Source organism: Molossus molossus, unplaced genomic scaffold (assembly GCF_014108415.1).
Source record: "Molossus molossus isolate mMolMol1 unplaced genomic scaffold, mMolMol1.p scaffold_m16_p_11, whole genome shotgun sequence".
Classification (NCBI taxonomy): Eukaryota; Metazoa; Chordata; class Mammalia; order Chiroptera; family Molossidae; genus Molossus; species Molossus molossus.
Window position 1 is genome coordinate 27,658,906 of NW_023425346.1, and position 24,277 is coordinate 27,683,182.

A 24,277-nucleotide genomic window follows, 5' to 3' on the forward strand; every position below is an offset into this window, starting at 1 on the left:
TAGCGTAATATGCTTTAGTTGTCAGCTACTTCATTTTAATTACAACGTTTTTACTGCATGTTTAAATCTTATGGATTTTCAAAAACTTTCAAGAATACTACATAACAAAATGTTTCCATTTGTTAAAACAACTAAAAATACAAGATGAAAGTCTTATTGAAAAGAAAAGGAAATGTCGTCATTTAATTTCCTAGGTTCTTGCCCAGCCGGTGTGGCTCAGTGGTTGAGCATTGACCTATGCACTAAGAGGTCACCGGTTCGATTCCCAGTCAGGGTACACGCCCAGGTTGTGGGCCAGGTCCCCAGTGAGTGGCATGCAGGAGGTAGTTAATCGATGTTCTCTTTCATCGATGTTTCTATCATCTCTCCCACTCTCTCTAAAATCAATAAAGGAAAAAAAAAATTAATTTCTTAGGTTCTTGTGATGTGTAATTTACAGGCTGTTAAAAAAGAGCATCCAGGGTCCGGCCGGTGTGGCTCAGTGGTTGAGCATCGACCCATGCACTAAGAGGTTGCCAGTTTGATTCCCAGTCAGGACACATGCCCAGGTTGTGGGCCAAATCCCCAGTGAGTGACATGCAGGAGGCAGCCAATTGATGTTCTCTCTCATGGATGTTTCTATCTCTCTCCCTCTCCCTTCCTCTCTCTCTAAGATCAATAAAGGAAAAAAAAAAATTAAAAAAAAGAGTATCCAGGTTCCCAAAAGCCGTCCCACGGTGTAGCATCAATTAATCAGGCAGTTTTGCCTTTTTTCACCATGTAATGTTCCTTTCCAGTGTCTACCATGATGGCCAGGAGAGCACGGGGTCAGGAACACCTGCACAGAAGACATGGGATCGAGGTCTGCAGGTAGCCCTGCCACTGAACAATATCTCCAACTGGCTTAACATCTGTCCACTCGGCAGCCGTAAGCTGTCCGACCCGTTTCAGGGGTGCCTACGGAGACAAATGACATCATACCTGTTGGAGCTTTGCTAAAGGTGTCGCTTAAACTTAGGCATCTCAAATTACTCCAGCAACCTCTCAAGTCTTTTAAAGCCTGGTTTCTGGCATAATGCCTAATCCATAAAAGACACTCGATAATTATGCTTGTAACAACAAAGGATGAAATAGGAAGGAAGGGTGGGCCTAAGTATTGAAAAGAAATCTATAAACAAATTGAAAATGTTTACTGTGTACACTTAAACATTTTTGACGTATTCTGAAACTAGAACTCATTATTAGGAGTATTCTTACAAGACACAAGGGAATATGAACCACTCAAAATATACTTAAGTCTGTTTTATGTTTTAGACATTCTATCAATAAGTCAACAAATCAAAATATTGTCAAAATTCTTAACTTGATAATAGAAGAAGTACAAGATATCATCTCTTTTGCAAAAGAGTTGACCATATAATTGTAAAATAAGCCCAAAATACAGGAAACATTAAATAACAAAAAAAAGATAAGTATCATCCAAGCAGAGTCGCAAAGCACTACAAGCTGGCTGAGAATGAGGGGAGGAGCTGGCCAGTCAGTTCAGAGGAAGAATACAGAAGTCGGAGCCCAGAAAAACTAGGACGCCTCAAGTTTACTGAGGGGAGCAGAAGCCTGCATCCTGAGGTCTTGGGTCTGGAAGCATCAGTACTACTTAAACAAGTCAGGGAGAAGAAACAGTTTAGCTAAAGTTTAGGGTTTGAAAAAAAAAAATAATCAGATAACTGGAAAATTGGTCTTTCATCAGAACCGAGGTACCCAAATGCAGAGTAAGAAGTTTGAAAACTTTGGACTTCATCTGTTAGCAATATGGGGTTCCACTGTACATTTATTATTGTACTAACAATGCTTTATTTCTTATCCTTAATTAAATGAGTTGTGAAAGATCACTGGCTAAGAATAAATGGTAGTTAATTGAAATAATGAGACTCAAATAAAATACCATCATCACTGCCACTTTCAACATAAGGGAGGTTGCTCTATACATATCCAAATACAGATAAAACCAGTTCATTTAAAACCATGGCTCTGTTATCACTTTGTGATAATGAAGTCCTGAAGTCACCATAATGTGATAATACTCTAAAGGAAGAGAGGGAACCATGTACTGTGCAAGTTTCTTGTTTTGTTTTTTAATATATCATCTCATTTAACCATTGCCTTAAGAGATGTGTCTTATTATCCGCATCTTACCAGTTAATTAAAATACAAGAGGTCCATTTAGATACTGAGACGAGCAGTTACTACGAGGCAGAGATGAGTTTCAAATCCATGTTGACCTAGCCCGAAAGCCTCTACTTTTTCAGTTATTCCACACTGATTTTAGATAATCTAAGATTAGAATGTGACTTGATATTTTCTGTTAACTATACTTCTTATTATAGTCTGTGTTGGAGAAATAATATAAATGGCATAAAGGAGAACTATACTAACCTGAACGGTTTATTCCATCCCTTCATTCGTCTCATATGTACTGAGTGACTATACGGTTAGACAAATTCTGGAAAGGTAATGGCCATCGGGGAGGCATCTTCTGAAGAGATGCAATCTAGGCAGCATCCTAAATAACACGAAGGAGTTAGCCTACTGAAATAACAGGATGTAGGTGGTCAGGGCAGAGGGATGGAGAGAAGTGGGCTGATAGTAGAGCAATGAAGGACACAGACGTGTCTGACTTGGTTACTGGGAGAGAGAGGGTGAGCATGTCTCAGAGGTTCCCAGCTCATGCAATGACGCAATTAGTGGTAACATTCCTGAAAGAGGAGAAAACAAGCCCTGGCCAGTTTGGCTCAGCGGGTGAGCGTCGACCTGCAGATCAGAGAGTCCCAGGTTCGGTTCCCGCTAGGGGCAAGTACCACACACACACACACACACACACACACAAAAAGAAGAGAAAACAAATCGGGTTGGATTAGAGGGAAAATAAAGAGACAGTTTTCACAAAAGCTGAATATAATGAAGTACCACTAGATAAGGATAACAGATAACAGACTAATGAAAGATACTGCATTAGAGATTTTTTTAAGGAAGTTCTTTTTATTTTAATCCTCACCCAAGTATATGCTTTTATTAATTTTTAGAGAGGCAGGGAGAGAGAAAAAAGCATCAATATGGGAAACATCGATCTGTTGCCTCCCAAACCAGGGATCGAACCCTCAACCTAGGTATGTGCCCTGACCGAGAATCCACGCTCCAACCACCAACTCACCTGACCAGGGCCATGAGATTTAATTCATCTAAAATGCCTGGTCACCAAATGTGTCAGGTAAAAATGTGGGTTCTGGTGTGTTATGTAAATTTGTATATCTGTTCAACACGTTTCTCTAGTTTCACGTTATCTTGTTTTCTCCCATTAAGGTATATATTCCTTGATGCAATATAGTAGATCTGCTGTTGTTTTTAGTATCTAATAGTTTCCTTAACATGGCAGTCCCCACTCTAGATTGAAGTTTTCTTAGAGTGAGCCCTATAGTGTCCTTATTCATTATCCTATCCCAGGTGTTCAATAAATGTTTTCAAATAAGCAAATAGATGAATGAGTGAATGAGTCAATCATTCATTCCCTCAATGATACTGAGAAAATAAAACTGGTGATTCTCTGTTTATAGTAATCTTCAATATGATATTTAGTTCTACCATTAAAAAACAAGTTGGACAACATCTCATGACCCCCAAAGAACACACTTAACCTTCCTACCTGAGCACCCACCACAACTGTAGGGAGCGTTATCTGACGTCATTTTTGTTCAAGCTCACTACTTTTCCCTTATGATCCGTCTTAACATGCCAGACACTATTTTCTGCTTCACAATCCTAACATTTCAAGTACTTAAGATATCACCCAGAGATAAGGAACTCCTGGACAAAAGTAGTGTCAGCCTGGTACAGAAATCAGGAATATATGTTGTCATAACAATTTCTGTCATCTTCAGGGATTTATCATTGTCAGCCTTGAAGGAGTAAGTCAATTAACATGCAAAAGGCATGTAACTTGCTGAGTGTGCTGGGAAGACTTCATATGGTGTTTTATCTCCATAAACTTATATAATTAGTATGTGAAATATTTATAATTCATCTCATGATTAATCTATCAGAGAAGACTATTCCTTAACAGCAGCATATCAGCTTATATTGGAATGTTCTTCGCCCTTTCGTTCATGCCACTCATGAGTCCCTAGAGTTTATTTCTAAACATTAGAAAGTTGGAAGACCAGAGATCCAAGGCAATGGATAGAAATCTTATCGTTACTCCAACTCAGCCCTGCCAATACTAAGATTATACACATTGAAGGACACACTGATCAGTCAGGACAGGAAACTGTTGCTCAGACAGATGCAGGAAGCCCAGGTCAAGCACAAGCCTAAGAAACCAACCACAGGCTAGAGTGGCTGTAGGTATCGTCATTACTTAGGCTTCAATATCAGGACAACAGGACTAGTTAAAATAATCACAAGAGTAACAATATTATCCTGCCTCCTGGTATATCAACTAAACTATTCCTGACAACCATGGAAGGAAAGGTATTTTGTGCCTCAATAATGAATAAGCTAACATGGCAAATATGGTAAGTTGCTATTTTTACTGAGTCACATCTATTTCTAAAATTAACAAGCGTACATAAAATGCCTCCTAAATATTCCATCTTTCTGTAATCAGTGGTAAGATCTAAATTTTGGGGTATTTATGGGTATTTGTTCAAAATTGGCTTCCCAGAATCCTGTATGCTATTGAGTTGTTCTATCATTTGATTTGTGGCATTCTGTTATGCTTCTCATAGAGATTATTCCTGTGTTTTTATTACTTTGCTCGGTTAGTTTTGACAAGTCCAAAACAGTTCCTTGAAATCTTCCTTGAATTTGATGCTTAATATGCCATTTGGAGAAATACACCCCCCCAAATCAATGTATTTAGTATCTCCAATGTATTGCTATTTTACACATCACTTTAATTATATGGATATCACTAATAATTAATTACAAAAGTTAAAACCAGCAGAGTGTAAGTACCCAGTAGGCACTCAAAAAGTGCTTGGGAGAGTGCACTATTAAATAAAGTAGTACATCTACAATCGAAAATGAATTAGAAGATATGAGTCCCAGGACTGTGTCCTGGTCTTTTACACTTTTATTTTAAAGACGAGACTTTTTATAAACATTGATTTCTTTATCATCAAACCAACAATGTAAAAATTCTAGCATTATGTTTCCCAGTCTATGTCACAGAGGGGGGAACATTTGAAAGCTAGTTTTTCAAAGATCAAAACTTCCTATTTAAAAAAAAAAAATTCCTATACTAATAGCATCAAATGAAAAACTTGATGCCCTGATGGGTTTGGCTCAGCGGTTAGAGAATTGGCCCGCAGACCAGGGAGTCGCAGGTTCGATCCTGGTCAAGGGCATGTAGCTCAGTTTCGATTTGATCCCCGGCTCTGGTTGAGGTCGTGAGGGAGGCAACCAATCCATGTCTCTCTCACATGGATGTTTATCCCTCTCTCTCTCTCCCCCCTCTCTCCCTCCCTCCCTCCCACTCTATCTGAAGATAAATGAAAAAATATCCTAGTGTGAGGATTAAAAAAAAATGAAATTTTCTATGTGGCTAAGATTGATAAATTAAAAAACACTGTATATTTTAAATATGGTTCCCTTGATCACAACGTAAATAACTGCCCTCTTTTTTTCTCCCTTAAAGTAACACATACATAGGTACAGGAGGGGTAAGCAGATGAAAAGTAAAATTATATAAACAATAGTGTTGAAGGTCACTCAACATAACCTATATGACACAATAACCTTCCAAGATGCATTTTTCTCAGTCTCGCCTACCACACTGCACTGTACATGGGACTCATCCAATATTACAGCCAGCAGGAACTTAACACCTCCTCGGCCACACTTCCTCAGTGGCGACTAAGGAGCACAAAATGAAGGAACCTGCCCGGGTCAGCCAGTCAGAGGCCAGGCCGGGACCACTGTAGAGTTATTTACAGACAGGAAGTCACAGGTGTTGGGGCAACTGCCTCCTAATTTCAATAGTGGGAACAGCTTCAAGTTAGATATTGGGATAAACATATACTCCATTTAAAAGAGGAGAAGAAAAATAAAAAAACCACTGAAAAATAAAAAACAGTCAGAAAAACTTTCTTTGATCATGTTTCACACTTCCACAAAATATAGACAAAAATGCTTCACTGTGGATAGAAACAGGCACTAGAGACTCGCTAAGATATCCGAGTCCCAATGTTATCTGAATTTCATTGCCTACATCTTAGGGTCACATAAAAGCCATCCCGAGCTGCTCGCTGTCATGCAAGACGTCTACACAGACGGCACAGCACGGCAGCATCTCCCTGAGCCTGTCCTTCCCTGGGCCTTCCCTCCCCTAGTACACAGCAGTGGGCGGAGCATCAGGGAATGCCAGGAGAGACGCAGGCAGAGAACGCAGACCTGCCTGTGGAAACCCGGAAAAGCTGTCAAGGAAAAAACACTGGACATTAAAAGATGAGAACTTCCAATTCAGTGTGTGTTAAGAGTAGGAACTGGAAAGGGGGTAGATCATGAGTTTCTATTAATACTGCAGAAGAAAAGCCAATACACAGGACCAGAAATATCCACATTTTATATCTTTATATTAATATTATATATATATACAGTTATATTTAAGTATATAAACACACACTTAGATATAGATGTAGACATAGCTGTAGATAGATATAGAGAGATAATGCTACATTAGATAAGGGATAAAAAGATAAGCTACACTTGACATCTTGCTTCTCAACTTTGCATTAGCAATTGAGATATAAACAAAGAGCTGAAGTTCTATAAGAGTGAACATATAATATTTTAAATAACTTTGTTTTAATCCCCATAGCATATATACTGCTAGTCTGACACACTGCTAGGGTGATGATCACATCACAAATGAATTTCAGAATAAAATGCTCCCTTACTCAGTTCCCAATATTAAATATACTCAGATGGGACATTCTAATAACTTTCTTGCACTAACTCCTTGTCTTGACAAACACTTTCAAAGAAATGTTAGTATCTCACCGCTCCATAGGAAAGTAACAAGGCGAGATTCTCCCAAGAATATTCCAACAGTCTTTGAAAAACTCAGACTGTCACAAAACCCGAGCATCTGGCAACTCTGCCTTCGTGAAGTATCCATATGGAAGAGACCAAAAGGTGTCCAAGCACCCAAAACGATTTTGGATAGTGCGGAAGATAGCATAAATAATTCAGTATCGTCAACACTTTCAACAGCAGGTAGTGGATACGGTACCTGCTCCAGAACGTGCCAGGATGTGCATACGTGTGTGGGCCCGTGAGAGACAGAAAGGCAGAGAGAATGAGAGTATACACGTGCCTAGAAACTATTTTTATATAGAAATATTCCTTAGGCAGTTCTCCCTGTAGGGACATCGGATCTCTGTAAGTACAGGTTTACAGATATACAGAAGAAAAAAATGAAGTCAATAAAAACTTACTTTTAAGATAAATATAGCAACAAATATATTACTTCAGAGTCACTGAGAAAAACTGCATTAACTTAACATTATGGTTGAAATTGTATGTGCAAAAAAAAGTCAGAAAATCCAAAATTATGGTTCCCTCAGCAACCATAACTGCGTCCTCATGCATATATGAGTATTTTGCATTACTGCGATGATGATACATTTCGGCCTTAATATCAGTTTATGCTTTGTGACTGAATTAGAATTCTTTTGGGAGCTATAACTTAGAATTTCTGGACTTCTGTGAATGTAAAATCTTAATCATAAAATTACATTAATATAGGGTGGGGTTTTAGCTTTTTATTTTCTGGCATTTAAGAAAACAATAAAGAGTGAGTAGTTGACAACATTAAAGTAGTCAAAGACTGGTTGATTTGTAATAATACAAAAAGAATTTGATACAGAGCCTAATACCTTCAAATAGGGATATACAAACTACAAACAAAAAGAAACATCCCTCAAAAGATTAATCAAAGACAAGAACTGGCAAGATGTCTTTCTAGCAGTGAATCCATTTACTCTGTCCATAAAATGTTAGCTTCTGATTAGAAGGTTCCTTCATTCAACTGTATTTCAACATGAACATAAATACCAATGCCTGAAATAATTTTCCCACTACACATTCCTGCATTTTATCGAGAAGTATAAAAGTATTAAAATGGCCCTCCGCATTTCTGAGAGCAAAACTGGCTGGGATTCACTTTCTCTTCCTGCCTGTGTAACACGGCAGGACATCGCCTGGGCGGTGACGCCGCATCACTGTCACCAACTACGCTTCGAAGGGCAGCTGAGGCTGATTCCAGACGTGGCTCACAAGGAAACTGATACATGACCACCGCGTTCAACTTAAGAACCAGGTAAGTAGGTTACGCAATTACTTCGATATTACACAACCAGGGGTAAGGTAAAGTACACAAAGAGGCACAGCGGGTTCAGGAGAGGAGTCGAGCCACCTCTGTTTGGGGGAAACGACAAATGCTTCCGCGGACGTGGTGTTTCCCACTGGCCTCGCGGGATCACTAGTTTTTCAACAAAGTGAACACACTGCAGACAGATAGAAGAGTCTATGGAAAGAGCCAAAAGTAAGAGTGGTCAACGCCCTTTTGGAGGACAGAGTCTGGCTGAAGGGTGGGAGGCTCTCAAAGCAGCTGTGAAGGGAAAAGCTGCAGAAGCAGATGAAACAGATACTGTCGAGAAGCCCGAGGGCCAGGCTGATGGTCTCAGCTGTGATGGACCGGCAGCGGGGGACACTGAAGTTTCAGGAGCAGGGATGCTATACTTTTTAGAAGAGGAACCAAAAGCCAAAATAATAAAAACAAACAAACAAAAATACCACAGCAGCAAGTTGGTAATCATGGGCGGGGAACCTTTTTTTCTGCCAAGGGCAATTTGGATATTTATGAACATTATTCGAGGGCTATACAAAATTATCAATTTAAAAATTAGCCTGCTATATTTGGCCAGGATAATTTGGTGAGGCCTTATTCGGCCCACTGGCCAGACATTCCCCATCCCTGGAAGCACTAGAGACAGAGGACGGGGGACCAGTTATGAGATTATCATGCTAATCCAGTCAAGCTGCCATGAAGATCTAAAGAAATGTGATAACAGTAAGACCAAAAAAAGAAAGGAGAAAGGATTAAAAGGTGCTTTCACGATTCTGAGATACAGTGACGATTGGAAAGAGTGTGCCAATAATATAAATATAAAATTGAGGATCCTGTCTGATGTACAGAAAAGGAATCATTGACACCATTTAGTAAATCTTAATTTTATGGCATTAAATTTCATACAAACAAGTATTTCCTGCTAAAAAATAAGTTAGAAATATGGTCCTGAAGATACTGATTACAGCAGTAAAAACAATACTATTCTTCACATCTGTGTGATTTACAAACCTGTGCCTCCTCTCCCTTTCTATCCACGTAGGGCTGGGAAGGTAATAGCATTAGTGACACAAATAAGAGAACTGAGGCTCAGCAAGGATGACTTCCCAAACCTCCCACAGGTATTAAGTGGCAAAGTCAGGGCTAGAGAAGCAGATTTCGGAATCTTTGGTACAGAAGTTATTTTGAAATTATAGATAAGATCATCAAAAAATGTGGAGATAGCCCTGGCCAGTTTGGCTCACCAGTTAGAGCGTTGGCCTGCGGTCTGGAGAGACCCGGGTTCGGTTCCCGCTAAGGGCACGTACTTCGGTTGCAGTTTGTCCCCGGCCCTGGTTGGTGGTGCGGGTGGCAGCCACTCGATGTGTCCCTTCACGTCGATGTTTCTGTCTGTCTCTCCCTTCCTCTCCCTCCCTCCCACTCTATCTGTACAAAAAGATGGAAAAATATCCTCGGGTGAGGATTAAAAAAAAAAAAAAAATGTGGAGATCAAGACAGGTGAGCTGTGTGCGAACTACAGGAAAAAGCTACGTTTGGAGAGCAGTGATCATCCAGTAGCCCAGGCGATGTCGAAGATGCCTCGTGAAGTGTTACAGGGCCCGACACTCAACAGGTACTCAATACACCTCTGTCACATCAGCAGATAAGGAGGGGACAGCACTAGACAGGGTCTTTGTATCTGTGGTAAAATGGATGGAGTAGTTCTCAAACTTTTTAAAAGCAACCACTTTTCTCAAAGGAATTCTTACACAAAACTCTGATGTGTAAAATACATAAAAATGTTCTTCAGTAAAGCAAGAGTAGCTAGATGGTCTGGAACCTGACCTAAAGTGAACTCTTTCCCCTTCCTTTCATAACCCTTCCTCTGCACATATACAACTACCCCTAAGACAAACGCACACAGCTCAGAGAAAATAGCAGAAATCCTCTAAGTTACTCCTAAGGATGATGTAATTTGGGACCTCTGAGTATGGTGTGGAAGAACTACAGGTAACACTTGGACTGAACAGATAAAAATGAAATCAAGTACCAGCATATCTAGACCCTTGATTTCCATGTTCTTCCACTCCCTGGGATCCTTCATTACTTCTTTCATGGATTTTTCCATGGCCAACAGCTTACTCCGATTATGACCCCCATCATTAAATCACTTGCACATCATAACTATATACCATGGAAATGGCACATTTAATTAAGTCAACTGGCTGCGGCTGTCTTGTTCCAGAACTTCCCACCTGCTGCATTTTGTAAGTAATTGGCTATGCCACGTAATTCCACATATAATTCAGAGAATAAGAATGGCTGATGTCAGGAGGCTGAAATTAAACAAATGAATGCCCTAGTTGATATCTTAGAAGTAAGGAGTTGTGCATTCTAATCATGTTACTGATATTGCCAGTTACATGTACAACAAAGAGGGGAAGGATTTGAATGTCCACAGTTTAAAACAATGAAAGAATTATTGAGCTCTCTTTAATAGCAGATGTGCAATGTTGTCCCATTTTTATATAAATTGTAAATAAAAAATCAAATAGGAAAAAAATAATCATTATTTTTAAAAAATTCCACCCCAACCAAGTAGTAAAAACAGCAATCATTATACAATTTTATTATGGCAGGTACCTTTGCATCAATATGAAGTAATATATAAAGAAAATCATGGGCTGATTCTTGGATAATTTATTCAAGGAGTAAGTTACAAAAATTCATCAATAAGTAGAATAAATGAGGAAACTCAAAAACAACTCAGCATAGATTCTATTTATGCAACTCCAGTTTTAATTTAGTCTGTATTGATGGAGTCTTCTACTTCATGTGTGATCGTCATGTTAAATCCAGACACAATATTCACCACATCTAGAGCCTACAGTACAAAGATGTCTGGACATGACACACACAGTTACTCCTTTTGCTTCAAGAGATAAATAACAGTAGTAAAGAGGACCTGAAGAGATTTAACAAAAATCAGTAGATAATTTTTTTCAAGTAATCACATGCATTAAAATTTTTCTTTCTCTCTCTTGATCTTACGCAGTAATTCGGCTTTGGGAGAAATCATGCTGACATTGTCCTGGGCTGTCTCAGGTCTCTGTAAAAGAGCCCAGCAAGGAAAGAAAAGAGACATCAGCAGAGGTCCGGGGCAGAGTACACACCAAAGGTAACAGAACCTCCGGGAGCACCTGCCAACAGAACAGTTAATGGGCCGGTCACAGGAACTGAGCTCGTAAGTACAACCTGGGCAAGATGTAGGCTGAATTCAACGGCTACAGCAGCCAAGCAAAGATTCCAAGAAGTGTCATGCAGAATTCAGGAGGTGACTCTAGTACAGGTGCACACAGCAAGTCTGACTGGGAAATATGCAGGGAATAAAATAGGCAGGAAGTAAGAAAGGGGTAACAAAAGCCCAGAAAAGGGCCGACAGGATGAAGGAGAGTAACTGAGAAAGAGGGTGAGCTAAGGAGAGAAAAACAACTGGCAATTAAAGTAGAAGGAGAGATGAAGAAGAGAACAGCAAAGTGAGCACCCCCCACCTTGTGCTGTTGCCATGGCAACTGGCAATAGAGGGACCGGCAGAGTGGAAGGTTAGCTCAGAGTACACGAGTCTACTACCCAGTGAATGAATCCAAAGTCTGGGAGGAATCACGTTAACTCCATACCAATCAGTGGGGCTGAGACTAAGATGCATCCTTACTCAGGTATGAAGGGCTCAGGTGCTGTGGAGGACTGAGCCTGCAGGTAGGGGGCGTCAGTGCACCTGACTGTGCCCAGCTGAGGAAGGCCAAGGCAGGAACAGGAGATAAGGGTGAAGAGAACACAAAATGAGTTAACACCAAAATGTTTCTGAACTATAATAAGTGAACATGGTATAGACTACAAAGAAAACCTAGAATATAAAAACATAGATTTATCCAAAAGACAAATCAGCACTCCACTAATTTTTATTTTTATAAAAAAATATTCAATACTACTAGGAACAAAAATAAAAGTTCTTAAAGTACAAAATCATAAATACACTATTATTTTAATAATGTAAGACCAGATACACAGGAAAAGACTATAATAAAGTAAGACTACAAGGTATAACAGCTGCTGGGTTTATGGATTTTCATATTTTATCACCAAATGTTCTTCCGTGTGATTATATATGACTTTTATAATTAAAAACTGAAAAGTATTAATAATAAAAATTTTAATAGGAAGCATGCCTAGTAGAATTATTTGATTAAAATAATTCACATTTACAATACATTTCTTGGGTAAAGAGCAGAGTATTTAAATATGCTGTTACACATTGAAGTCCTTATAAAATCTCCTAAAATTAGTAATCCCTACATCAAATTTGTATATCACTGTGTTATACACTTAACCTAAAGAGGTAATGTAAATTTTTCATTTAAAAAATTCCCTTTAGGCCCAGGCCATGTAGCTCAATTGGTTAGAGCACTGTCCCAATACACCAAGGTTGCAGGCTCCACCCCCGGTCAGGGCACATACAAGAATCAACCAGTGGCCCTGGCCAGTTTGGCTCAGCAGTCAGAGCATCGACCTGCGGTCCAGAGAGACCCAGGTTCGGTTCCCACTAAGGGCATGTACCTCAGTTGCAGTTTGTCCCCGGCCCTGGTTGGTCATGCGTGTGGCAGCCACTCGATGTGTCCCTTTCACGTTGATGTTTCTCTCTCTCTTCTTCTCTCTCCCTCCCACTGTATCTGAACAAAAAAATGGAAAAAATGTCCTCAGGTGAGGATTAAAAAAAAAGAATCAACCAGTGAAGGCATAAATAAGTGGAACAACAAATCAATGTTTCTCTCTCTCTCTCTCTAAAACTCAGTAGAGAATTTTAAATCTCTTTACAGTGATACCTCGGTTCTCGAACATAATTCGTTCCAGGAGGACGGTCGAGAACCGAATTGTTCGAGAACCGAAGCAATGAAACCCAATAGGAAAGCGTGACTCCACAAAGCGTGACTCTCTCTCTGCACTCACACTGATGATGCAAGCAAGGCGCCCTGGGCCGAATGAACGCCATTCGGCTCAACTCGGCTCATCTCGGAAGTTCGAGTTCCAAATATTTGTTCGGATTCCGAGACAAAAGTTTCTCGAATCTCCTGGTCGAATACCGATTTGGTCGAAAACCGAGGCGTTCGAGAACCGAGGTATCACTGTATTTTTCAACATATAAGAAATGCGTGCTAATATCACCTTTACACAGCAAGAGGGAAAATGAAATCAAAAGAATCACTGTGTTATGTTGCAATGCAATTTGGGAAACAGTACCAGAGACTGCATGTTTTTAAGGTCAAGAATCACACCATCCCTGTATTCTGTAAAACTCCACAATGCATGGATACACTGCCTACGAGATGCGTACACTAACATTGAAATTGGGACTGTGGTTAAGAGCATGGGCTCTGAAGGCAGACCACCAGAGTGTACCGGTGACTCACAGGGCAGCCTACTGCTTCCCCAGCGACCAGCTATGTGATCTTGGCAAGCCTGCTTACCCCCCCTTCGCCTCAGTTTCCTCGTGTGCCAAATGGAGCCAGTGACAGTACTCCTCTAACGGGCACTGGGAGGATATATAAAGTGCTCAGACCAGAGCTGGGCACACTGTGAGCACAAGAAAAACACTGGAGGCTGTTACCGTTGTAATTGGTCAATTCTGTTTTGGGAATAAAAATTCCAATTAAAGGATGACTCAAACATCAAAATACTGTAATATTGGTGTTTTTTATTCATCGTGCTATATTTTATATTCTCTCTTTTTTTTTTTTTTATCATGTAAGACATCACCAAAATGATCATTGGAAGTCTCCTACAGATGAACATCACTAGACTTACTCCTGATCTTTAGAAAATACCCTTTGCCAGGGCCATTGCATTTAAGTAAGTCCTGTGTTTCCTAGAATCTACTGAAATTACATTTTGTCAGTCTTCCTTCCAAACACGATGCGTGATGATGCAATTTGGTTAAATTTTGAATTGCTGGCAACTGTAAACTCATCTGGGAGTAATTTTTCTCCCTAGATAACTTGTGCTTGAGCTGGAAGAGAAAAAATTCAATTCTTCTTCTTGCCAAAATCATTATATGGACTGCCTTTGAAGTCTTTTGCAAGGAATACAATGTCCTGTATACACTAGCCACCCAATTCTAGGAACTCCAAGTAAATGATCTATCAACTCGGTTCAAATAATATTTTTATATGCTACTTTGGTGCTAGGATTAACATTTTGGGTGAAAATATGTATTTTAAAAAGACTCTGGTTAAGTTCATACTCCAGTTTTTTAAAGTAGTTTCTGGTCATTTCAAAGGTAAGCAAATGAAAGAAGGTTGAGTAGAGTTCATTTCACATTTTGGTTCTTGGGGAAGTTTGCTCAGTATGCACTTAGCACATTCATATTGATTATGAGCATAATGCTGACACTAAAGAGAATGTCCACCCTCAGAGTTTCAGAGCCACTCACTATACACTAACGGCTCCCAGATTTGGGTTTCAAACCTAGACTTCTCATCCAACCTCCAAATATTCAACTGTCTGTTGGAAATCTTCATGTGGAATAACCCACTGGCACCTTCAATTCAAGAGGCCTAAAACAGAACTCATCATCTAATCCAATAAACAGGTACTTTTGCTGTATTTATCAGTGAAGCTGAAGGCACAGCCATCACCAAACCAGAAACCTGAGAGTCACCTTCCCTTGAACCCACTCTTCCTAAATTTCCATATATAACCTATTAATGAATTCTGTCCATTTTGTTTCCTGAATAATTTCTCAAATCTATCCCTTCAATTTCATTCTTATTCCCTTTACCTAGTGAAGCCTGGTCTACTGCATAATCCACCTAAGTAACCTTCCTGTTTCCATGCCTGCCTCCCCAGCAAATTCATTCACCTGTCCCAGCAAGTTCATGGCTACAGAACCATGTGTGCAGAATGCAAATCTGGCCAGGTCACCCCTCTGTACAAAATGAAAGTCCCTTAAATTCATGTGTGAGATGTCACTCTGCACTGGTCTCCACCCGGATCTACAAGCTCATCTCCTGCCCTGATCTATTTCACACTTAGAGTTTCATGAATAGCAAAATGACTAGGATTTTCTTCACACACCAGGCTGCCTTTTACCTCCATGTCTTTACTGTTACTGCTGCTTAATCTGCATGGTATGCCACTGTCTCATGCTCTTTCTCGGTTCAACCACTGACACCTTTACATCATTTAAGAATTGGCTGCAATCAAGACGTCTTCCTAAATCCTTTCATTAACACCCACGTTAGATTAGGTACTCTTCTTGAGTGTTCTCATATCTTTGCACTTACCCAACTAGAATTATCTGTTTTAATCTACAAAGATCTTGAAGGTGAGAAATTATCTTATTCACTCATCTTTCTATCCCATTTCTGGGATGTTGATAATATGTTGAGCCAACGAATGTGTATGTATAAATGTTACTATACATAAAATATTTGACTCCTTAACTTTGACCATATTATATATCAAAATTTCATATGAATAAAATGAATACAAATTAATAAACATAAATATATAGCACTACATTGTGACAGTATTTGCTTGATAAACAGAAGAGAAAAACCTACAAATTTTCCATTATTTCCTGTTCTATTCGTTTCTTTATAATTTTTTTTTCTTTATTGATTTTAGAGAGAGAGGAAGGGAGAGGGAGAGAGAGAGAGAGACATCGATGAGAGAGAACACTGATTGGCCGCCTCCTGCATGCCCTTCACTGGGGAGTTGGCCCACAACCTGGGCATATGCTCTCACCGGGAATCGAACTGGCAACCTCTTGGTGCATGGGTCAATGCTCAACCACTGAGCCACACCGGCAGGGCCCCATCCTATTACTTTATATTAAAGTCAAACTGCTGATTTTTGTCTTCTATGTTAATAGTGATTCTAACATTCTTCAGCCCCCGAAAGTGGTTTCCTAGTTCTTACACATCAGAACCAGGTGCCCTGCCACCCTCTGCACCCTGTACCCTGTACTTGAGGCATGCCAGACTCCTCACCACTGCCCCAGGAACACAGGTCTGTGCCTCTAGCACCGCATGAAATACCATTCGCTGCCCTGGGCACTACAGGCACTTTGAGTCATTCATGTTTTTACTTTTATAGGTCTTTGTACATATCTACGGCAAAACACTTCCTTTGTGTGGCAGTGTGTTCCCAGTCTGTTCAGTGAGCCCTCCTTCCTTGTCCATGAAAATGCCTGTGCCATAGATGTTCAGTAAGGATTAATTTAATGGATTCTAGATTAAGTCATTCCTACTCCTATTCCCATCCACTGAAACTACTAAAAGGATTTGTCTTCAGCCACATGCTCTCTTCCTTCAACAAATATCCCCTATGAAAACTCAATCATCCTTTGGCTTCACAAACAACTTTCAAATGCAGATCTCCAGCTCTCATGTACCACCCGAAAGCTAGTCCTCGATTTTCAGTAGCCCAAAGGGAATACCCCCTTAGATGCCACGCTATTACTTTAAACTTGGTTTACTGACATTGGACTAATTCATCCCTTCTTTCCCCATCATTCATTGTTCTTCTCAACTTTACTCTTTCTGCCAAGAACATAGTATTATGCTAGACCCCTAGGGTAGGATTGAAGGCATATCTAATTATTCTCTTACTCTTAACTCCCATAACAAAGTATTGCCATGTAAGTAATTTTTACCGTAAATGAAGATTCTAAGTTTTGCTCTTCTCCCGCTCTCCAACCTGGGTTTCTCGGACCACAGAAATGAGTACCTTCGTACGTGATTTCCCTGTCTTCAACTCCTTTCTACTAGGATATTGTCTCTACATTCATTTTACTAAACACACTGTGACCAACAATCTGCCAAACCCTTTGGGAAACTACCTGGCTCTAAAGAAAATAAGACACGAGATCAGTTTAGGTCATTTTAAAACAAAACATTAGGTAATTCTAATCCTTCAAATCTTCCTAACTAAAGCCTGTATGGAACTCTGGGTTTCCTGAATTCCAGTCTACTACTCATTTCATCGTCTAAGCTGATGGAGTTACGTTCTGAGAAAAGCCTTGGCCCCGCCAGCAGATCCTTCTGCAGCTCAAGGCTATAAGCCAGATTTTCACTTGTATAACGCAACACCATCTTTGGCAACTACAGAGTTAGGAACTGTAGCATATGGATCTTCTTTCAGTCAGTGCAGAATACCGATACCTCAGACACATATTAATGACCTGAAGATTATTTACTCTGATACACCCTGAAATATTTGTAAATGAAATGTATAATATACAAGACATGCTTCAAAAGAAGCCGGTATGGGGGAGGGGAGGGGGCAGTGGGAGGGGCCACAGAGAAGGGTAATGGTGAGTTGATAATTATTGAAGCTAAATGATGGGTACATAGAGATTTATGATACTACCATCTCTACATTTATGTTTAAAATTTTTCAACAGAAAGTTAAAATAAATGTGAAATAAAATGCTGTAAACCATTATTAGCATTTACCATAAATAATGAAGCTATGATTGATTATTTTCTTCTATGTCTCTAAATAATCCTTTTAGTTTTCCAAAAATGAACAAGAATTACGTTGAGAAAACTATAAAATGTTAAAATAAAAATTTTTAAAACTATCCACATCAGTTAGGCTTCTTCTTATTCAATTAATATTTGAAAGAGACATATTATTAATTCCTTAAAAACACTGAATCTTTATCATTTTATCAAGTGAAAGAACCATTAAGCTATGTACCTACACTGTTTTATTCGGGCTCTTAAGAGAACTATTTTTATAAGAAAAAACATCCTATTCTGACTTTACTGAGGAATGTTCCATGAATCAACATAATAGAAGACAAACCCACAATTTTTTAAGAAGTGCTGTCAAAACATCCATTACTATGTTCAATGTCCTCCATAATAAGGACCTACCTAACAGAGTCCACTTAGAACTATGATTTTCAACATATGCTACATATTAGAATTACCCAAGAGATTTTTTAAAATCCTGCCGTCTCAGCCACACCTAAGACCAATTAAATTAGAATCAGAGAAGGTGAAATCTAGTCATTAGCACTTTTTAAAGCTCCTAACCAATACCAATGTGAAGCCAATGTTGAGAAACATTGTTTTTAAACCATATAAATTTTGTTTATTTATTACTGTGGAAATCGTCAAGAACACACAAAAATTGACAGTATAATAAATCCCATGTACCCAACACACAACTTCAACAGCTATTAATATTTTTGCCAAGGCGGTTCAACTATCCCTCCCACTTTATTTTTACTTATTATTTATTTTTTGCTGAAATATTTTAAAGCAAATGTCAGACATAAGATCATTTCTTTTTCCAGTACTTCAGTATGCAAACACTCTTTCTTATGATTAACTGACTTAATTCCTTTTTATTAGACAACGAAAGGCTTTGACGAGCTTAGTTTTTTGTTCAAATGGATTAAGTTTCCTTAAATTAGAATTTCTAAAATATCCATGCTTCTTCTATCCCTCTGTTATAACCTGGACTTCTTTATTTTTTGCTTTTGTTTTAATGGTTTTCAGTTATACTGTGTATGTGCATTTTAATGAAAAACAGATCTTCTTTGATTCCATGGGTTTTAAATGTATCCTCATATTACTGTCCTCTCAGTATTATGTACAATATCTATTCGCCCTACTATATCATGTCAAATTCCTGTTTGACTTCATTAATACTGTGTTTTTCTTCATTATAAAAGTAATATATTTTCATTATAGAATAATGTGGAAAATACAGAAATAGGAAAAGAAAAAAATAACATCACTTATGATGTTATAATCTATTTATAATAATTTTTTTTATAATTTGGATAGTGTATCCCAGTCTTTTTTCCTAAACATGTAAACACATTTTAAAAAATTGAGATTGTACTGTTTATATGATTTTCATAACAATTTTACTTAACTTTCTCATGAGTATATCCTCGTCTTTAAATCTTTAAAAACATGATATTTAAGGGCTGTAGAATTAATATTTCATTATATGAATTTACTATAATTCACTAAATGGTTCCATTTTTATTGGACAGTTGGATTACTGTCCAATGATTGTACATAATGCTTTGTTGTTAATTCTAATCACCCCTTTGGCAAGAACGATGAAGGGTCTGAGATTTTGCCCTACTTGCAAGTTAATAATTTAGCCAGCCACAATTTCCTGGATGCTGGCAGCAGACATGACACTCCTGGGTCAAATTACTCGGGACACAGTAAACATCATGAGCATCATAGTCTTGTCGGTTCCCCTTGGCCGCCAAGGCCCACCAGGGTAATGGGGAGAGGCCCAGAGGGATGGGGCACAGGCAGTGGGTTTGCATCATAGCAAAAGAACCCCAAGTAAGGAAATCCTAATCTTCCATAATGAGCTGCAAGGAAACTTGCCCCAAGTTTGCTCCAAAAGGAGACACTATCTTTAGTATACTGGAGAATAAATAAACCAGCTATCTGATCAGAGGGAGATGCTATCTCTCTATTTCAATGCTGTTTTGCTATATACACTTCCTTGAAAACAGTCTAAAACAAAAGGCATTTAACGCTTCTGCCGCAAGACATACAGAAATGCAAGAGACCCATAAAGAATTGTCTCCCAACGTTTCTTAGAACAGGTATGAACAGAATGATTACCAATATTCTTGATAAAATATAGTAAGATCAGATTATTTTCTAGAAAGCCTGAACCGCCTTTTACTCACATAACATGTGAATGCCACTGACTCCCTTTTCAAGGCTTCCATGAGTTCAACCTTCCTAACTTCTCCTATCCTACTGTCCCCGTAAAATGCAAAGCATTAATCAGAGGCAGAACAACCTGGTGATCAAGGAGAGAGACTCTGGGGTAAGAAGCCCTGAGTTTAAATAGCAGTACAGCGATTAACTAGCTGTGAGACCTGGAATGAGTCACTTAACAATTTGTGTCTCAGTTTCAACTCAAAAGTGAGGATAAGAATCACCTTATTGCCCTGGCCGGTTTGGCTCAGCGGTTAGAGCGTCGGCCTGCGGTCCAGAGAGACCCGGGTTTGGTTCCCGCTAAGGGCACGTACCTTGTTTGCAGTTTGTCCTCAGCCCTGGTCGGTCGTGCGGGTGGCAGCCACTCGATGTGTCCCTTCACGTCGATGTTTCTCTCTCTCTCTCTCTCTCTCTCTCTCTCTCTCTCTCCCTCTCCCTCTCTCTCCCTCCCACTCTACCTGAACAAAAAATGGAAAAATGTCCTTGGGTGAAGATAAAAAAAAAAAAATCGCCTCATTATTAATATTATTGGGAAATGTGTTTCATGGACAGCACGTAGAAGGTGTCTAGAAAGTAGCAAATGCTAAGTAACTGCAAGCTCTTGTTATGATGTCTGGTTGCTCTTTCACGCCCCTGCCCATCCACCAAAGTTGGGTCGGATGCCGATGCCTAATGAAAACAAACGACTTCTGCTCTCACTTCCCACCTGGGCCCATGTCTGCACCTTCTCACTACATAGGATACTGAGAAGTCTGGGTTGACCAGGTGTCTTCTGTTTCTAATGTTTCATGACTTCTACCCTAATACCAGTATGAAAAGGTTTCTAGCATTTACAAAAATCTCTAACCTTCTTAATCGTACTGGTAGCAGAATAACGCTGCCCAATCTCTGATTACTGCAAATGAAAATCATTGTATGTCAATTATGCAAAGAGCTGAAGTGATTTTCAAAAGGAGCAATCAATAACTTTCTTTGGGTTAATAGGCAGTCAATTAAAACAGTGCTGAATGTTTCAATATTAGGGCAAAATATATTTAACAAAATGTTTCCTGTATTATATACATCAAGATAGTAAAAACCACCCTGGCCGATTTTGCTCAGCAGTTAGTGTCAGCCTGTGGACCAAAGGGTTGCAGGTTCAAGTCCTAGTCCGGAGCACATACCTGGGTTGCAAGTTCAGTCCCAGGTTGTACAGGAGGCAACCAATCAATGTGTCTCTCTCACATCGATGTTTCTCTCTCTCTCTCTCTCTCTCTCTCTCTCGCTCTCTCTCTCCCTCCCTTCTACTCGCTGATTTAAAAAAAGAGAGAGAGAGAGAAAGGGTAAAATTATAGCCACTCAAACCACTAAAGCAATATTGGAATTCACCACGATAAAGGTGGCACCAAATTGATCCAGGACTAACATTAATAAAGTGGGAGACCAAATAATTTGTGAACAGAGCCATTAGGCTGGAACAAAAACCAGATTACAAATACAGAAACTTGCAAGTCCATAAAATAAAAACATGCACTTCAAGAAGTATCTTCACTGTAGTGGGCTTTTTGAAAACCAGACTATCGTCACGTTTGACACAAAGTCAAAAATGACATGATTCTAAAAAATGTTCCTTACAATTGTGTACTCAGAGTTTTCAAAGTATTTTCATATATGTAATTTAAATTAAATATTTTTAAATCTTATGAAATGGAAAGCACAGTATTATTGTTTTTCCTCTCATACATGAGAGTAGAGACTCATCAAAGCAAAACAAAAATATTTTTGATACTAAAACAGTTATATTTAGAATATAAACATTATTTTAAATAATTTAAATTACATAAAATCAATTTAAATAACAATTTATAAATAATTTAAATATTTTAACATGTTAATTTCAATTAAATATAAAACCCTCAAGCTATTCTCTAATTAAAAGAGTTCTTAAGAAGCTTGAGTTAGGAAGCTCATTGCCCCTTTAAAAACTTAATTTAACCCTGGCAGCTATGGCTCAGTTAGTTGGAGCTTCATTCCGAAAGGTGGCAGATTCAATTCCTGGTCAGGGCACATACCCAGGTTAAATCCCTAGTTGGGCTCGTACGGGAGGCAACCAATCAATATTTCTCTCTCACATTGATGTTCCTCTCTCTCTCTCTCTCTCTCTCTCTCTCTCTCTCTCTCTCTTCCTGCCTCTCTCAAATCAACTTTTAAAAAATTATTTTTAAATACTAGATGATAAAGTATTCAAAAGCATTAAAACATATTTTGACCTGATTGCCACTACCTATTAGTACAGATAGACAAATATATACACATACCAGCCCAGATTTGGAGGAAACAACAGATAGATATATACTCCTCATCTAAGAACATGACCCAGGAGGAATCAAAATTTAATGTAGGTAATGTTGGGAGAGGGGTACCTATTGCCCAAAATAACACAAAATGAAATTTCTTTCTTGCTTCCTCTCCTCTTCTCAACTCTTTCTTTTCTCTCTAAAGTAAAACAACAACAAAATAAAAAACCTTTGTTTTACCTTTGGGGCTTTTCGGTTTATTTATTTGGGGGTTTTTCTTTGTTGTTCTTAAAAAGGTATTCATTTCAGGTACTCAATATAACGATTCAACATATTACAAAATGACCACCAAAGTAAGTGTAGTTAACATTCATCACCACACAAAGTCTCTGCCTTCTTACGATAAGGTCTTTTAAGATTTACTCTCTCAGCAACTTTCAAATGTACAATACAGCATTGTCATTATAGTCACCATGCTGTATATTACATATCTGAGACTATTTATTTCACTTTGGCCATCTTCGGTAATTTTGATTTTGAGTGATATTATTTCACTGGGTTGATAGTTTGGGGGTTTCTCTCAAGGATTTGAAAACATCGATCCACTGTTTTCCCCTTGCGATGCTTCCAACGAGGGACCTGCTGCCTGTTCGACTTTGTTCTTCTAAGTTACTTGTAATTGAAGTAACTTGTTGTTGTTTTTTAATCCACCTGCTTTTAAGATATTTTCCTAGTCACTAGCTAGATAACAGAATCTAAAGTGGTCCCACCATGCCCCCTCCTGTATTCACGCCCCGTGTCATCTCCCCCTTTCAGTGGGCAGCACCAGCTACTTGCTTCTAAAGAACACAGCAAACATGACAAGATGTATGTGCTTCAATGACCTAGGACTGTCTCATCTTGTCTGGCAAGGGTATGAGCAGCCGTGCTAGGATGGTCCATGTGTAAGGGAACGAGGGGGACATCTGGACGATAGCAAGCACGAAACTGAATACTAACAACCACCAGATGAGCTTGGAAGCAGACCCTTCCCCAACTGAGTCTAGGTTGAGACCATATCTCTGACCAAATCATGATGTTTTTCAGTGCAGCTGGTGGGAAAAGGCATTACTTCTGGCCTTGCTTGAACCATGGGGACTATTCCTTTTACTCCTCTGAGGTGGTTCTTCCTCTGGCCGTGAGAACTTTCTAACAAGCAAGAGCGGAGCTGCACTCAGCTGAGCGCTCAAGTGGGACCCTCTGCAGATCTCGACTTCTCTCCTTCAGCAGCTCGGATTTTTATCAGTTCAGACTCTTACCTCCATTTCCTCAACTTCAGGGGGTCTGCCAGTCTTTCCTAGATTCCCCCTTCTTGCATTAGGGCTTGGAAACCTTTCCAATGCAAAAAGATGGGGCAATCAGAGGGCCCGCCTCATTCCCTTGCCCTCTCTTGAGAATCACTACCCTTTGTAGTTTGAGGTCCAATGTCTTGAAAAAACACTGTTTTATACACATTTGTGCATTTTTGTTTGTTTCAGATGGAAAAGTAAATCCAAGTCCTGTTACTTCATATTGCTTAGAAGCAGAAGTCTTTCAACCAATACATTTAACCACAGAACTAAAACCAAAACCAGTGCAGGAATTAGAGTGGCAAAATAGAACATAAAAGGTCTTTGCTCTGACCACACATATAAAATACAACTGTAGGGGAAAACGGAAAAGAAATTTGGAAAGTAGAGCAGATGCACCTGTTGCCTCACCTGTACTAGCTGACGGACTTCAGATACTATTGAAAGCTTACAAATCAAATAATAGAGCTTACACATATTTAAAGAGTATATTAGGGAAGGAAGGAAGGAAGGAAGGAAGGAAGGGAGGGAGGGAGGGAG

General features: G+C 39.1%; 1 protein-coding gene across 13 annotated transcripts in view; it reads right to left on the reverse strand.

The window, feature by feature from the left end:
* Positions 1-24,277, reverse strand: part of GTDC1 (glycosyltransferase like domain containing 1) — a 355,459-nt gene that overhangs the window by 194,360 nt on the left and 136,822 nt on the right. Inside the window, exon 1 of one of the 13 annotated variants that reach the window (XM_036253421.1) lies at positions 12,075-12,097. The exons of 11 other annotated variants lie outside the window; for them this stretch is intronic. Coding sequence is in view for 1 of the 2 variants with exons in the window: in XM_036253417.1 (XP_036109310.1) it covers positions 2,413-2,447 (35 nt within the window). In the remaining variant the exon portion in view is untranslated. Of the gene's footprint in view, positions 1-2,412; positions 2,537-12,074; positions 12,098-24,277 lie in introns of those variants that run through there. One more of the 13 variants, XM_036253417.1, reaches the window with a different exon arrangement.